The sequence below is a fragment of the Littorina saxatilis genome, linkage group LG6 (assembly GCF_037325665.1).
Source record: "Littorina saxatilis isolate snail1 linkage group LG6, US_GU_Lsax_2.0, whole genome shotgun sequence".
Taxonomy (NCBI): Eukaryota; Metazoa; Mollusca; class Gastropoda; order Littorinimorpha; family Littorinidae; genus Littorina; species Littorina saxatilis.
Genome location: NC_090250.1, coordinates 25,235,403 through 25,249,315, shown reverse-complemented (window position 1 = coordinate 25,249,315; position 13,913 = coordinate 25,235,403). Strand labels below are relative to the sequence as shown.

Genomic DNA, 13,913 nt, shown 5'->3' with positions numbered 1-13,913 from the left:
TCGCACTACGCCCGGCCTGTCAGATTTGTAGCTGACGCTCTGCCCTTGCTTAAAGTATGGAATCCATAGCGTTGCTGGCTTACGAGATGTAGAGTGTGTTGAGGACCAGAACGTGGTGGTTGTTCTTGGCCAGCGTGACAATGTAGCCCTCCGAGGTGATCTTGAGCCCACAGCAGCGGCTGACTTTGACGTAGGGGCACTGAAACTCCCCAATCAAAGAGCCATCTCGCTGGAAGACGGCCACGTGGAAACGGTTTCCATGGCTGTCCCCGATGAGGACGTCGCCAGCATCGCTGATGTCGATACCGTTGGGGTAGTTGGTGATGTTCTCACAGCCAATGCGGCGCAGAAAGTTGCCATCCTCATTAAAAACCACCACACAGTGACCCTAAAACACAATAGCACCAGTTAGGTTTGAACATCACAACTCAGAACTGCCTATCTAGCGAACGACGAAGAAGAAGAAGAAGAACTGCCTATCTCAAATCCAATTTATGTACGGAATAAAGCAACCAAAAGAAGCATGTCCTCAGAACAGAAGAAGGAAAAAAGCCATGTGATGCCTCACCTTGAAATCACAGACAAAGCACTCCTTGCTGCTGACCGCGATATCTGAAGGCTCGCGCATGTAGTCGCTGCAGTCAAACCACTTGAGCAACTCCCCAGCCTCAGAAATCACAAAGACTGTGGGCGACACGCTGTCTACAGCAACTATGTTACCTGAAAACCACATGAACAAGAATATGATCACTACCATTGTGTGCAGTTGCATAACATACCATTGGTAATCACTAGCAATGTACTCAACTTACCAAGTTGCATGTATGTCCCTTTGTAAAACGTTTTGGGTCACTGGCATTTCTCTTTTCATTCCTTAGTAAAGATAACTTGAACAAGCACATGCAAGAATCAAAGAGAAATGAAATATGGTGAAACGGAGGTGACCTAATGCTTTAGCAAGGACATGAATGGTCAACCATCAAACTACACCTTAAAGCCCTGGGTTACACAGAGTGAAAACCTGACTTACCATTTGCAGTGATGGCCAGCCCAGCAACAATGTCGATGTAGCGAATGGCAATCTTCTTCAGAAAGTGCCCGTGCCTGGTGAAGATCTGCATGCGAGAACGCTCGTTGCCACGGTCACACACCACAAACTTGCCAGAGGTCCTCATCACAGCCACCTTGCGAGGATACCACAGCTGTCCCTCTTCACGTCCTGCAAGCGCAAGACAACAGTTTCATTTTGCCCCCCGCACCAACTGGATTATTACAAGAACAAATAACATCTCAGAGTTAGTGTGATCAAAACTTCTCTGCTGCATACATGACATGTCTTACCTAGGTGAGGGTCTAGAAACATCAGTCATTTACAACCTGTCTTGTCAAGCCCAAGACTATTTTGCATCATGTCCCACACTGCTTTGCCCCAAAGACACCTATTTTGTCTAAACTACCTAGCGAACTATCACAGATTATTCAGTGAATGATCAAACTGCCCCCCCCCCCCCCCCCCCCCCCCCCAATAACCAACCTGTCGGCCTCTTCAAAGATCACCCTGATTAGTCTGTTATCTTGCTAAGCATAACTTATGTCTTTACAACAAACAGGTGGCTTACACTTTGATTTTACAACAGGAAAACTGGATCATTGTGTACAGGAATGTGTCTTTCATCTTTAGCACGCCAATGGCGCCTATAAGCATTCAGAGCCTATCATAGAAAAAAACATGGCTGCAGGGTAAAGAATACAACAAGAAGAGCAAACGCTCGATCGAGTCACTTTCGCAGTTCTGAATATTATATGAGGCATCAGATGGACAGGAAGAAATTGCTATTCACAACACAATGAGTCACGTTCACATAAAATTTGAGCCCGGTCACTTTTATAGTTTCCGAGAAAAGCCCAACGTTAAGTTGTGTGTTGCCGAACAGAAAAGGCTAATTATCTCCCTTGTTTTTCTGATAACGTTCGTAAAAGGCTACAGATGTAAATACTTTGATGTAAAGAATAATCCTACAAAGTTTCAATCACATCCGATGAACTTTGTCAAAGATATAAAATGTCTCATTTTTCCTTTGACGCTGACCTGTGACCTTGAAAAAGGTCAAAGGTCAACGAAACCATCGTTAAAGTGTAGAGGTCATTGGAGGTCACGACTAAACAAAATATGAGCCCGATCGCTTTGATAGTTTCCGAGAAAAGTCCAACGTTAAGGTGGTGTCTACGGACGGCCGGCCGGCCGGCCGACAGACTAACACTGACCGATTACATAGAGTCACTTTTTCTCAAGTGACTCAAAAACATGTGGAGTGCTAGAGGTTAAATACGGCCACAAAACAAATCATACACGAATACATATGGACTCTTACCTGGGATACCAAACTGAGTCTTGAACTCTCCTGTTTTCTCAAAGACCTGAATACGGTGATTGTTGGTGTCCGCCACAATGATGTCCTGGTCCAGTCCCAGACAAAAGCCATGGGGAGAATTGAACTGCCCTTTGCCTGGCCCCAGCTGACCAAATTTGCACCTGATAGAAAATTGTTTGAAATGACTAATACATCCCGTTAGAAATTGAACCGTACAAGACAACTAGCAAAACAGGACACTAAAACCCAACGCCCTCATCTGAAGGAAAACCAAAACCTCGACTCCAAAAGAAAACTTTGCAAACAATATTTATTTTGAATCAAACTTGGCTTAGTTACAGTGTTAACAAATATGAAACACGAATTTGTACAATGTCGAACAATCAGAACCCATTGTTAAAGTAAAATTGAAATAGCTGTTAATATTACCAACACCGCCAGCTTGTAAGTTGTCACAATTCCACATACGTATGAAAAATACCATACATACCGAATCTGCATGGCGCTCATCTTGGTTGGGCGGCGTACAGGCGGGTAGGGCAAGTTGCCGCCACTGCCAAATGTGCTGCCTGTGGGGGACCCCAGTCCTGAGCTACCCAGCTCGCCACCTACACCAATCACTGATGTCAGTGCTTGCAATAGTGCTCAACCCCAAAATTCAACATACACGAGGCATTCACTCTAACAAGAAGAGCAAACGCTCGATCGAGTCACTTTCGCAGTTCTGAATATTATATGAGGCATCAGATGGACAGGAAGAAATTGCTATTCACAACACAATGAGTCACGTTCACATAAAATTTGAGCCCGGTCACTTTTATAGTTTCCGAGAAAAGCCCAACGTTAAGTTGTGTGTTGCCGAACAGAAAAGGCTAGTTATCTCCCTTGTTTTTCTGATAACGTTCGTAAAAGGCTACAGATGTAAATACTTTGATGTAAAGAATAATCCTACAAAGTTTCAATCACATCCGATGAACTTTGTCAAAGATATAAAATGTCTAATTTTTCCTTTGACGCTGACCTGTGACCTTGAAAAAGGTCAAAGGTCAACGAAACCATCATTAAAGTGTAGAGGTCATTGGAGGTCACGACTAAACAAAATATGAGCCCGATCGCTTTGATAGTTTCCGAGAAAAGTCCAACGTTAAGGTGGTGTCTACGGACGGCCGGACAGACTAACACTGACCGATTACATAGAGTCACTTTTTCTCAAGTGACTCAATAAAATAACAGGCTTCTACCAGGGGAAAAAAAAGACCTGCTATTATTTCACCATGAGTGTGTGTGTGTACAGGGGGGTTGTCTATCTTTCAGAACCATCAGAAAGTTAAATTTTCTTCTGGATCCCTGCCTTTTCAGACATAAAGTTTTACCCATAAACAAACTCGTACGAGCACAAGGAACTTTCTCAATTCATGCGTACATCTCCTGTCTGAGAAATTCATGCGTACATCTCCTGTCAAGTTAAGCCACCATCAGTTCCTGTAACGTTCACACTCACCTGTGCCAGATGAGACAGGATCCATTACCCCCAAGGTATTGAAGGGGAGGCTGTTGAGAGTAGGCGGAGGGGGGTGATTCTGGAGAATGGAGGCCAGTTGCTCCAGGTTGCCAGGCTGTACATGCGTGGGAGAGACGGACAGAATGCTACGCATGCCCTCCATGCTGTGTGAAAGGGGGGTCTGGGTGCGACTGGTCAAGGCACTTCCACCGGACACGTTGGTTGGGCTGGCAGCACTCACACTGTTCAGACTGCTGCCCAGGATAGCTGTTGAACACAAACAATATGACAGTCTATACTTTCCTGTATCTACACATACAAACTTGCTAAACCCCCAACATCTCAAACCCTTACACATATATCCAAATCTGGGTAGTGCTCCTGTTTTCCTACAACAGACTTCAGGATGGCTTCTATCTATGCTCATGTATAAGAGCTCAGCAAATATGGTAACAAAATAACGCTGCACAGAACAAGCACCCGACACATCCTAGTCAAAACATCAAAGACAAACACAAGCAACAAAATCTGCTTTGAATGTCAAAGAGAAACAAGAAGGGCAAAGCCCATACGACTCACATGCTTGACCTTGACCTTTACATGACCTTGACCTTCAGCTAAACCTAGCAATGACATCATACACTAAGAACTGCTTTACACATTTTTCCTACCAAAATACATGTGACCTTGACCCAAGGTCAAGGTCATCCAAGGTCATGCAACACAAAGCCGTTAATTCAAGACATAGGAAGTACAATGGTGCTTATTGGCTCTTTCTACCATGAGATATGGTCACTTTTAGTGGTTCACTACCTTATTTTGGTCACATTTCATAAGGGTCAAAGTGACCTTGACCTTGATCATATGTGACCAAATGTGTCTCATGATGAAAGCATAACATGTGCCCCACATAATTTTTAAGTTTGAAACAGTTATCTTCCATAGTTCAGGGTCAAGGTCACTTCAAAATATGTATACAATCCAACTTTGAAGAGCTCCTGTGACCTTGACGCAAGGTAAACCAAACTGGTATCAAAAGATGGGGCTTACTTTGCCCTATATATCATATATAGGTGAGGTATTCAATCTCAAAAACTTCAGAGAAAATGTGAAAAATGTGAAAAATAGCTGTTTTTTAGACAACATTTATGGCCCCTGCGACCTTGACCTTGAAGCAAGGTCAAGATGCTATGTATGTTTTTTGGGGCCTTGTCATCATACACCATCTTGCCAAATTTGGTACTGATAGACTGAATAGTGTCCAAGAAATATCCAACGTTAAAGTTTTCCGGACGACCGGCCGGACGGACGACTCGGGTGAGTACATAGACTCACTTTTGCTTCGCATGTGAGTCAAAAACGAAGGAAGAGCTATGCCACTAAATACAGAGATCCCAGAGGTAAACAGTACATAAGGGTGACTTGACACAAAGTTCTAGTAGCAACAGATAACTTGAACCCAACACAAAAGCTCTAACAAACAGCTACAGGAGCGTTCAGCAACCGTACCTTGCCCGCTTAGCCCCGCAGATGTCAGCTTGGCCATGGCTGCGATGTTCATCATGGTGGCGCTGTTATTGCTGTTGGTGGAAGCGGCGTCCACGGAGATGCCACTGTCTGACATGGCCGGGGAGAGAGAGGCGCGAGACAGGGAGGAGTCCAGTGGAGGGATGGAAGTGGCCCCAGCCAGAGAAGAAGCCACAGATGCCAGGTTGGTCAGGTTCTCCAGGTTCCCGTTCAGAGCGGACAGAGGGTTGACGCTCATGTTGGGCAGCCGGGCGGACAGAAACTCAGACTCCGTGACGCGTGCCACAAGCTCCTCCGGGGTCAGGATTCCTGCAGCAGTCAACTGGTTGAAGGCTGCTTCATTTTCGAAAGAGGAGTGGACTGAAGACAACCGAAGCTCTGACGGTGCCTGCACAGTGGAGAAAAGACCATGCAGAGTCTTGGCAAACGCAGGACAAAATCAATCCAATAATGTGAGGTGAGCACCCACTATCTTAGGAAAGTGTAAAGCTATAAACATGGGTGAAACCTAGGAAAATGAAATTGACTGCAATTTTTTTGAGGCAGGGGTCCAGGGGCCGCCCAGGCCCTGGCGGGGTACGGGGCAGGGCTCCGTTAGGGGGCCGAGGGGGGCAACGCCCCCCGGCCGAAAATGAATTTTTGCATGATTCATTGTGATTTTGTGGCCTTTCCTGGCAAAAAAATACACTATCATGCAGGTCAAAAAAAATACCTTCAGATTCTAATGATATGGTAAAAAGGGTAAACAAAATTAAAACAATTCACAGAAGTAATCATTTTTGTGTGTATCCTTTCACACTTGCATCTTCCAACACAACTGATAACAATTAACATTGACAACAGCCATACTACATGAAATAGAAAGTGAACAACTGAACAACTGAAATAAAATTTCGAAATAATTATAAGAAGCAAACATTGCCAGACAGGCATTGAAATAAATGATGAAACAGAATGTCACACATGCAAACAGCATGATGTAGCACTGCACAAAGTAGCAACTAAGCAGTAGCATCTCTAATACAGTGGAACCCCTCTCTAAAACGCCCCTCTCTAAGGACTACCCCGCCACAACAACCCTTTTTTTTTAACCGATGTATTTCCTTATATAGTTGTCACCAGTGTAGCGACCACCCCGCTCTAACCTCTAAGGACCCCTTTCATATCTGAGAGAGGAAACACTTCCTGCATCCGGGTCAGTGACCGAGTTTAACCTATGGGGAGTTTAACCTATGGCACGGTCTCTTTGATGTCTTGAGAGCATGAAATCGAAGCAGTTTGCTTGAGGAAACGTTCGTCAGCAACTCAAACTTCTCTGTTTTCTTTTTTTAAGAAAATCTGAGGTGACTTTCTTTGTGGCCCCCTGACCCCGCCCCCTCCCTCTGTAAGGACCCCCCTCCATAAGGACCGATTTTTTTTAACATTTTCAAGGTCGCTAGAGAGGGGTTCCACTGTAGTGCAAAGTTCTCAAGGAAAAGCACTTGAGTTTTAAGCACCAAACTTATCACACACAGTTTTAGTTTCATGAACTCCAACCAGTTCCATCACCATTTGTTGGCTAGACCAGCATCAATAAGATATGTCCGTGCGTTTTCCGTCAAAACCAGCATCTTTGTCGCAGAAATCGTGTCACCACTTCGTAATGCCTGCCAAAACGCGAGAGAACTTTTTTTTTTATCGTGATGCAGAGCGAATCCGAAAGCAAAGAAACCTCACCTACGGGGTTTACCGCGAGCACGGGCAAAAGCGCTTCCGTTTCCAAACAAACTGCAACCGGTTCACTATAGCAGTTCGAAAACGCGTTCCGCAAGTAGTTTCGCTTTTTTTTTCTCAATTTTTTTTTTCTTCAAAATTGCGGATTGACGGAATTTCCGTCAGACTTATTTTCAGATTGACGGATTTCAGTCAATTGACGGGCTAGTTTCACCCATGTATAAAACGTGTAAAAAAAAAAATACCTGAAATGGCCTATAAAATGTATCCAACTACCTGAATTCAGATACATCCACTTGTAAAGTCAGACATCAAAAAGGTATCTGAATAGTACCATCATAATGCAATTGTAATAAAGGACTAAAACTTCGTAAATGCGGAATTGCAACTGCATTTCCTGGACAAATAAATACATGTAATACAAAACCAACAGCTTGTCCATTTTTCATTTTGCGAGAACTTCTACTGAAGTTTACCTCAGATAAATCTCATGAATGCAAACCTCAAAGACTACTCACCTTGGCCTTTCTTTATTTCTTTATTTGGTGTTTAACGTCGTTTTCAACCGTTCAAGGTTATATCGCGACAGGGAAAGTGGGGAGATGGGATAGACTCACCTTGGCCTGATCCTTGACAAACCAGCCAAAGGATTGTTTCATGGCAGCCTTAAACGATTCAGGGTCGGTCTTGAACTCAATGTTGACACTAATATCGGTCTTGGGTGAACTGTTGATCAGTCCCAACATCTGTCCCTGAACCATCTTCTTGAACATGGTCGCATATGTTGGGCTGTCATGTTTGACCAAGCGGTCAACAAAGCTGAAACAAAGGATGCCAATCAAAACATCATTTGTATTAACACAAAAGCCATGGCATCATTTAAAACTGTAATTCATCATAGCAATGGTTTCAATTTACGTTCCCAGAGCAGGGGATATAAAGCTGCACTACAGAGGCTACTTTTGACGGCTCCTTGACTTTCCAGCACAACATCACATTGCCACTTACTCGCAAGCATCGTCCAGCCTGGTCTCGTTGGTGCCCAGTACATGGTAGGTGTCCATCAGCAACAACTCTTGCTTGGTGTGCTTGTCTTCCAGCTCCGACAGCAAGTCATCCTACACAGTCAAATGTACTTGATAATTCCCACGAGTACACCCAGGAACACTTTAACAACTATGATAAATATTGTTACGAGAGGACCCGCTCAAAAAGCAACACAAATTTTGTTTCCCCAACATAACATGAAAATGGATCTGTCCTATTCCTTCCATTCTATCAGACAAATAAGTCCTGCCAGCCAATTTAGCTTCCACAAATCTGTACTAATCTCCAATTTACCTTGAGTTTCTCCAGGATAGACTTGTAGCTCTGGAAAGTCTCAGTGATGAGTCCTTTGGCATTGTCAGTCTGCTCCTGCAGCTCAGACAGTGCGGACTCCAGGGCCTGAGAGTCTTCCTGGGACTTCTCCAGCTTGTTACGTCCCTGCTTCGCAAGGGCCTTCAGCTCTTCTACATGCATGCCTTCCACATCACTCAGCAGGGAGCACCGGTGCTCAGACGGCTTGTGTTCTGATACTATACACTTTGGACACACTGCAACCTGGAACATGATCCTTGTCATGTCAAACACTGGCTCAAGCCAAAGTGCCTAGTCTCAAGTGCTGAACTAAGTCAGCATGTTCTTCACGATAGCACAAAATCGTGTAATCCACATACTGTAAAGCAGTTAGTAACAACAGCAAGATGAAAGACAGATAGCATATGCACTGCTAAACAGCCCTGAAAGTCCAAAAACTGGTGCACTAGCCTTCGGCTAGCGATTCTAAAAATTAACTCGCCTGAGCAAACTTTACTAGCCAAACCAACAATTTGTTTCAGCAACTTAACACGCATTTGGCTAGTAGATAAACATTTCTACTCGCCAGTTACATGTTTCTACTGGCCATGGCGAGTAAAAACACTGGCCACTTTCAGGGCTGCTAAATATTCTTTACCATATCAATTAAAACAGACTACTGAACAGAACGGCAAACCATTTTTGTTAAATGTCGGATTCTGATAACAAGACAAAAACTTTGGGTCGGTAGGTTGGTTACTTTTTTCTAAATCAGACCTGTTTACCCCTAAAACATTGCATGTGTATTTTCTGGGAGCAAAATGAGGCAAATGTGTAGTTTTGTAATTGAATGTGTAGAATTTCTCGTCGACCTATCACAACAACAAGAACAATGATTGCTACTTTTTACCACATGTGTTGATTGACTGACGGAAAAATGGGAATTGCAGACAGTGCAATGAGCATGATGTTTTCCTTTCCGCGAAGACAAGGCATGGGTAGTCCTGATGATATTTTGGCAGAAAGACTTGGTTCGGCGCATTGCTCGTCTTTTTCTTTTTGGTCGGTGGCCTTTCGGAGTCATTTTCTTCACAGTTCTCATCTTCACTTTCGTGTGCTCTGCGTTCAGCCATTGTGTCGAAACGCCCGCATGGTTTGGCAGTAACGCTTTCAGTTGTGCCCAGCATTTGCTTGGAGAAGCCTATTCGGCATTAACAAGCTACAACGCAACGCCCGTGGGCGCTTTACGCGCTGCACGCAGCAAACGACTGCTGGCCGAAAACATGGATTGGAAAATGGATCGGTCAAGGGAGATGAAGAAAATTACGGATTGTGATATGCGTAGCCGAAACAATACCGTTTGCGTGCAGGGACGGGGCGGTGTGAGAGCACAACGGGACAAGGAACAGGTGTAAAGACGAAAAAAAAAAAAAAAAAAATTTTTTTTTTAATTTTTATTTTTTTTAAATACCGTTTTCGTAGAAAACGACAGACTTGCGTAGTTGCGTAGTATATTATTCAAATTCGTAGTTTACTACGCTCAATGTGTAGTGTAAACAGGTCTGCTAAATTGAAGTGAGTTTTTTTTAAATTACAAAGGCACATGGCTTTTATTGGCCGGAAATCACATAACCAATGTCCCCAGGATATTAGAGAACAACAGCTGTAAAGTCAGCAAAATCGAGCTGGGGGGTCCAAATAAGTTCCTAGGACAGGAGGAAAATATTAGGATCAGTCAGAAGATTGGAATCCTGAACAACAAACAAGCGGGTTTTTTTGCCAAATAATTTCTTACCTGACAGTAGTTGCAGAAGCTGGTTAGATTTTCCTCTTTGTGCTTGGGACACAGGATAGGCTGGTGGAACTCGATGCGGCCACCAGCCAACAGTATATCCTCAAACATGTCCACCTGTCAAGCAATATCAATTTGTTTATTTTACCAAAAGCTAGGTAGAGTCAACAGACTTGATGTCAGGTAGCATTGTGTTCAACAATGAAGAAAAAACACACGCTCTGCTCAATAAACAGAGTAAATCTATTATTTGAATTGCCATGTTCTGTGAGACAAAGCTGAAACATAACAATTTCATTGTTGTACAAGTCAATGAAATGCTTCATCATCTAACATGACAACATTTTGAATCCACTTTGTCCTTCTTTATTAACAATCACAAAAAAAGAAGCTGAAACTTACTGTATGATCCTCAAAGCAACGCATGAACTTGTGCGCTGCTGTGCAATGGGAGCAAAGAAAATTGGGACACTTTGCGCATCGTGCAATGGCCTCTTCATTGGCTTTGCAGCTGGTGCACATGATCAGTGTCTTCTCCGATTTAGGCTTGAGAAGATCCACAGCCACATAGTCCGTCATCAGATTCTCTACATGACCACCAGGCAGCACAGTCTCCTGCTTGCAAGCCTGAAATGGAACAAAATAGCATGCTCATCTCCAAGTAAAGCAATGGTAAAAAGGGCAAATGCACACCACTTAACCTAGGGTTCAAATATCTGCATATGTATCATGACCACCTGTTCAGCGTTGTTTGTTTTTACCCTAAACTTCCTTGTAACTTATTAAGTGCCCACCACCTGTATGCACCAATTTTTGTCAAAAGTAGGCGGTGGGTGTGTACTACCTACTGTACCCTGTGCAGAATCTGTTCCTCACGAGAAATAGCAGTATTGGATCACTTGGTATGAGAATGATGGTATGATTTGTTTCTGTGCAAAAAAATGTGTATACCCGCACTGTCTTTCTCTGACGTTTTCGTACGTATGCAAGTGCCAGAATGGAACATGGAATCTAACCACAACCATCCCTTTGTGTCATAGTTTTAGAACAAATGCTCATATCACAAATAAAATGACGACACAAGATCTGCTTCGTATATCCAGCATTAAGAGCAGAGTGTCTGAACAAAATCATAAACTTGCACACACTGAAATATCATAATTGCAGTCAGTTCGTTTGTCCTGATCAGTCATCTAGCAAAATCGGAAATACTGATTACCGAGGTGAGTCAAGAAATGTTGTATCCTATTATGACCGACTGACTGAAAGAATATGACACACTAACACAGATAGGCAAACAACTGAACTCATCTCATCACACTAATAACAACTTACTGGGCACAACAGTGGTTTGGTGGGTTCTCCATCAACAGGCGCACTCTCCTCCTCCACTTGTTTCTCCAGGCAATCCTGACAGAAGGCATGAAGACACGACAAAAGTTTTGGCTCCTTCAATTTTTCCTCACAGATCTGACACATCAGTTCAGCTTCATCTTCAATATCTCCCTCGATCAGACTACCCTCAAGCTGGTCGGTGACGCTCTCATTGTCAGACACCACAGCAGGAGTTTCTTCGTCAGATGCCATTTTTATTCTGGAAAGAAAGAGAAGGAAAAGGACACAATCAACATATTTTCTTTGCTCAGATGGACTGTTAGTGTTACACAAACAAGGGGGAAACCCAGTAATGTGATTTAATTTTAGGGCGATGTAAAACACAAGTATTGTGATTTTTAAACAATCAAAATAAAGTAAAACCTCCCATAATGATCCCTCACGAGAACATCAAATCTTGCTTTCTGACCGATTTTCTTGTCACTGACCTCAAGAATAACACAACCCCCTTTTTCCCGATGACAGACTGACCAACAAAAAGTCAATAACAACTTCCATCTAAAGTTTACACAGGGATGACCAAATTGGCCGCCCAATCGCCAGGGGCTAGTAAAAACCCGTGAAAATTCAAGTAAAATGCAACACAACTTTCGGTGGTACTATATGTGCACATCCTAGATACTGGGTCACAACTATGGGACATGGACACCAGGAAAAAAAGTAGGACTGAATTGAGTGAAATACTCTTTTTTAAGTGCAAAAGACATGCCTGTATCTTTTTCTGTCAAAGAGAGGACCTTTCATATCGGGGTTTCTTTAGAAATGACAATTAGACACATGCAGTACGCTCTATGTCGTGGGTTACATGGTTTCCACTTTAGGCTTCAATATCCCACAGGAAAGAACTTTAGCTCAGTTATTGCATGTGGCATGTGGACAACATTGATAAATAAATATGCAAACATGAAAGTTTGAAATTACAAGTTTCCATAAGTTAACTAGATCGAAGTAGAAAGTGGAAACCGTAACCCACGCAATTTCCAGGTGCAAAAGTTTTTCTTGTAGGTCAAATGTAGCAACTAGCCTTTTGGGCACCCTTTTGGGTTTTAATACATGATAGAAAGATTTAAGTGAGCAAAAAGTTTTCGATCTGTGCTCACTGGGTTTATGTGTATAGAGATAATACTGTCGTGAGTTACATGGAAACCATAGTTTGTAATGTCTTTTATTTCCAAAGAAAAGAACTAAAACTTGATTATTGCAATTTGCATGTGGACAACATTGATAAATAAATATGCAAACATGAAAGTTTGAAATTACAAGTTTCCATAAGTTAACTAGATCGAAGTAGAAAGTGGAAACCGTAACCCACGCAATTTCCAGGCGCAAAAGTTTTTTTTGTAGGTCAAATGTAGCAACTAGCCTTTTGGGCACCCTTTTGGGTTTTAATACATGATAGAAAGATTTAAGTGAGCAAAAAGTTTTCGATCTGTGCTCACTGGGTTTATGTGTATAGAGATAATACTGTCGTGAGTTTCATGGAAACCATAGTTCGTAATGTCTTTTATTTCCAAAGAAAAGAACTAAAACTTGATTATTGCATGTGGACTACATAGATAAATAACTATGCATACATGAAAGTTTGAAATTTTCAAGTTTCCATAAGCGACAATCCTAAATGTAGCATTGCCACATCGCCCAGCGTCAACTGAGGACACAGTGAAAAGGCACTTTTTTTTCACTTTGAGTGAAAAATAATTGGCATAATTGATGTTTGTGAGTCACAAATTATGTATCAAATGAAAAAGGAATGAATAAAGAAATGATTCAAAAACAAAGTTTACTGTATGAACTTAAGGGCAGACCGGGTAGGCAAAATGAGTTATTTTTGGTCTCATACACCTTTTTGGGGTTGTTGCATTTTTCACACCTTTGAACATCCTGGAATGCATTCAATAATTTGCTTTTGTCATTTTAGACATGTATTCATGTAAATAAAACCATTTTCAAACCGATGTTTTGTTGTTTTTGTCTGTGTTTTATCAAAAAAATCGAAAAAATGGTCAACTTTGGATACTCCGTGCTGGTAAATGTGCGCACATGACATGACCCTTCGCTGTTCAAACTGTGTGGAAATTTCCGTTCTTCAAGATGACGTCATCACCGTTGGGGAATTTCCGTTGACATAGGCACAAAGAGAGAGAATCCGTTCCAACCGAAACCCCGGAATTAATATATGCAAATATATGTAGGTCAAAGGCATTTGGCGCAAGCGCAGTAGACAACTTATCAGTCCCCCGGTGTCAACAAATCCATGACGTTTTCACCGATTCAG

The 13,913-nt window shown here is 42.5% G+C and overlaps 1 protein-coding gene across 2 annotated transcripts in view; it reads right to left on the bottom strand.

The window, feature by feature from the left end:
* The window catches only part of LOC138968820 (B-box type zinc finger protein ncl-1-like), a 33,619-nt gene that overhangs the window by 7,583 nt on the left and 12,123 nt on the right, over nucleotides 1–13,913 (bottom strand). For both annotated transcript variants that reach the window (XM_070341471.1, XM_070341472.1), the window contains exons 2-14: nucleotides 11,579–11,837; nucleotides 10,646–10,870; nucleotides 10,247–10,360; nucleotides 8,455–8,715; nucleotides 8,122–8,231; nucleotides 7,731–7,932; nucleotides 5,383–5,788; nucleotides 3,874–4,140; nucleotides 2,863–2,980; nucleotides 2,373–2,533; nucleotides 1,031–1,219; nucleotides 569–720; nucleotides 84–388 (exon numbers count right to left, since the gene is read on the bottom strand). In XM_070341471.1, the coding sequence (XP_070197572.1) occupies nucleotides 84–388; nucleotides 569–720; nucleotides 1,031–1,219; nucleotides 2,373–2,533; nucleotides 2,863–2,980; nucleotides 3,874–4,140; nucleotides 5,383–5,788; nucleotides 7,731–7,932; nucleotides 8,122–8,231; nucleotides 8,455–8,715; nucleotides 10,247–10,360; nucleotides 10,646–10,870; nucleotides 11,579–11,830 (2,762 nt within the window). In that variant the 5' untranslated portion in view covers nucleotides 11,831–11,837. The remainder of the gene's footprint in view (nucleotides 1–83; nucleotides 389–568; nucleotides 721–1,030; nucleotides 1,220–2,372; nucleotides 2,534–2,862; nucleotides 2,981–3,873; nucleotides 4,141–5,382; nucleotides 5,789–7,730; nucleotides 7,933–8,121; nucleotides 8,232–8,454; nucleotides 8,716–10,246; nucleotides 10,361–10,645; nucleotides 10,871–11,578; nucleotides 11,838–13,913) is intronic.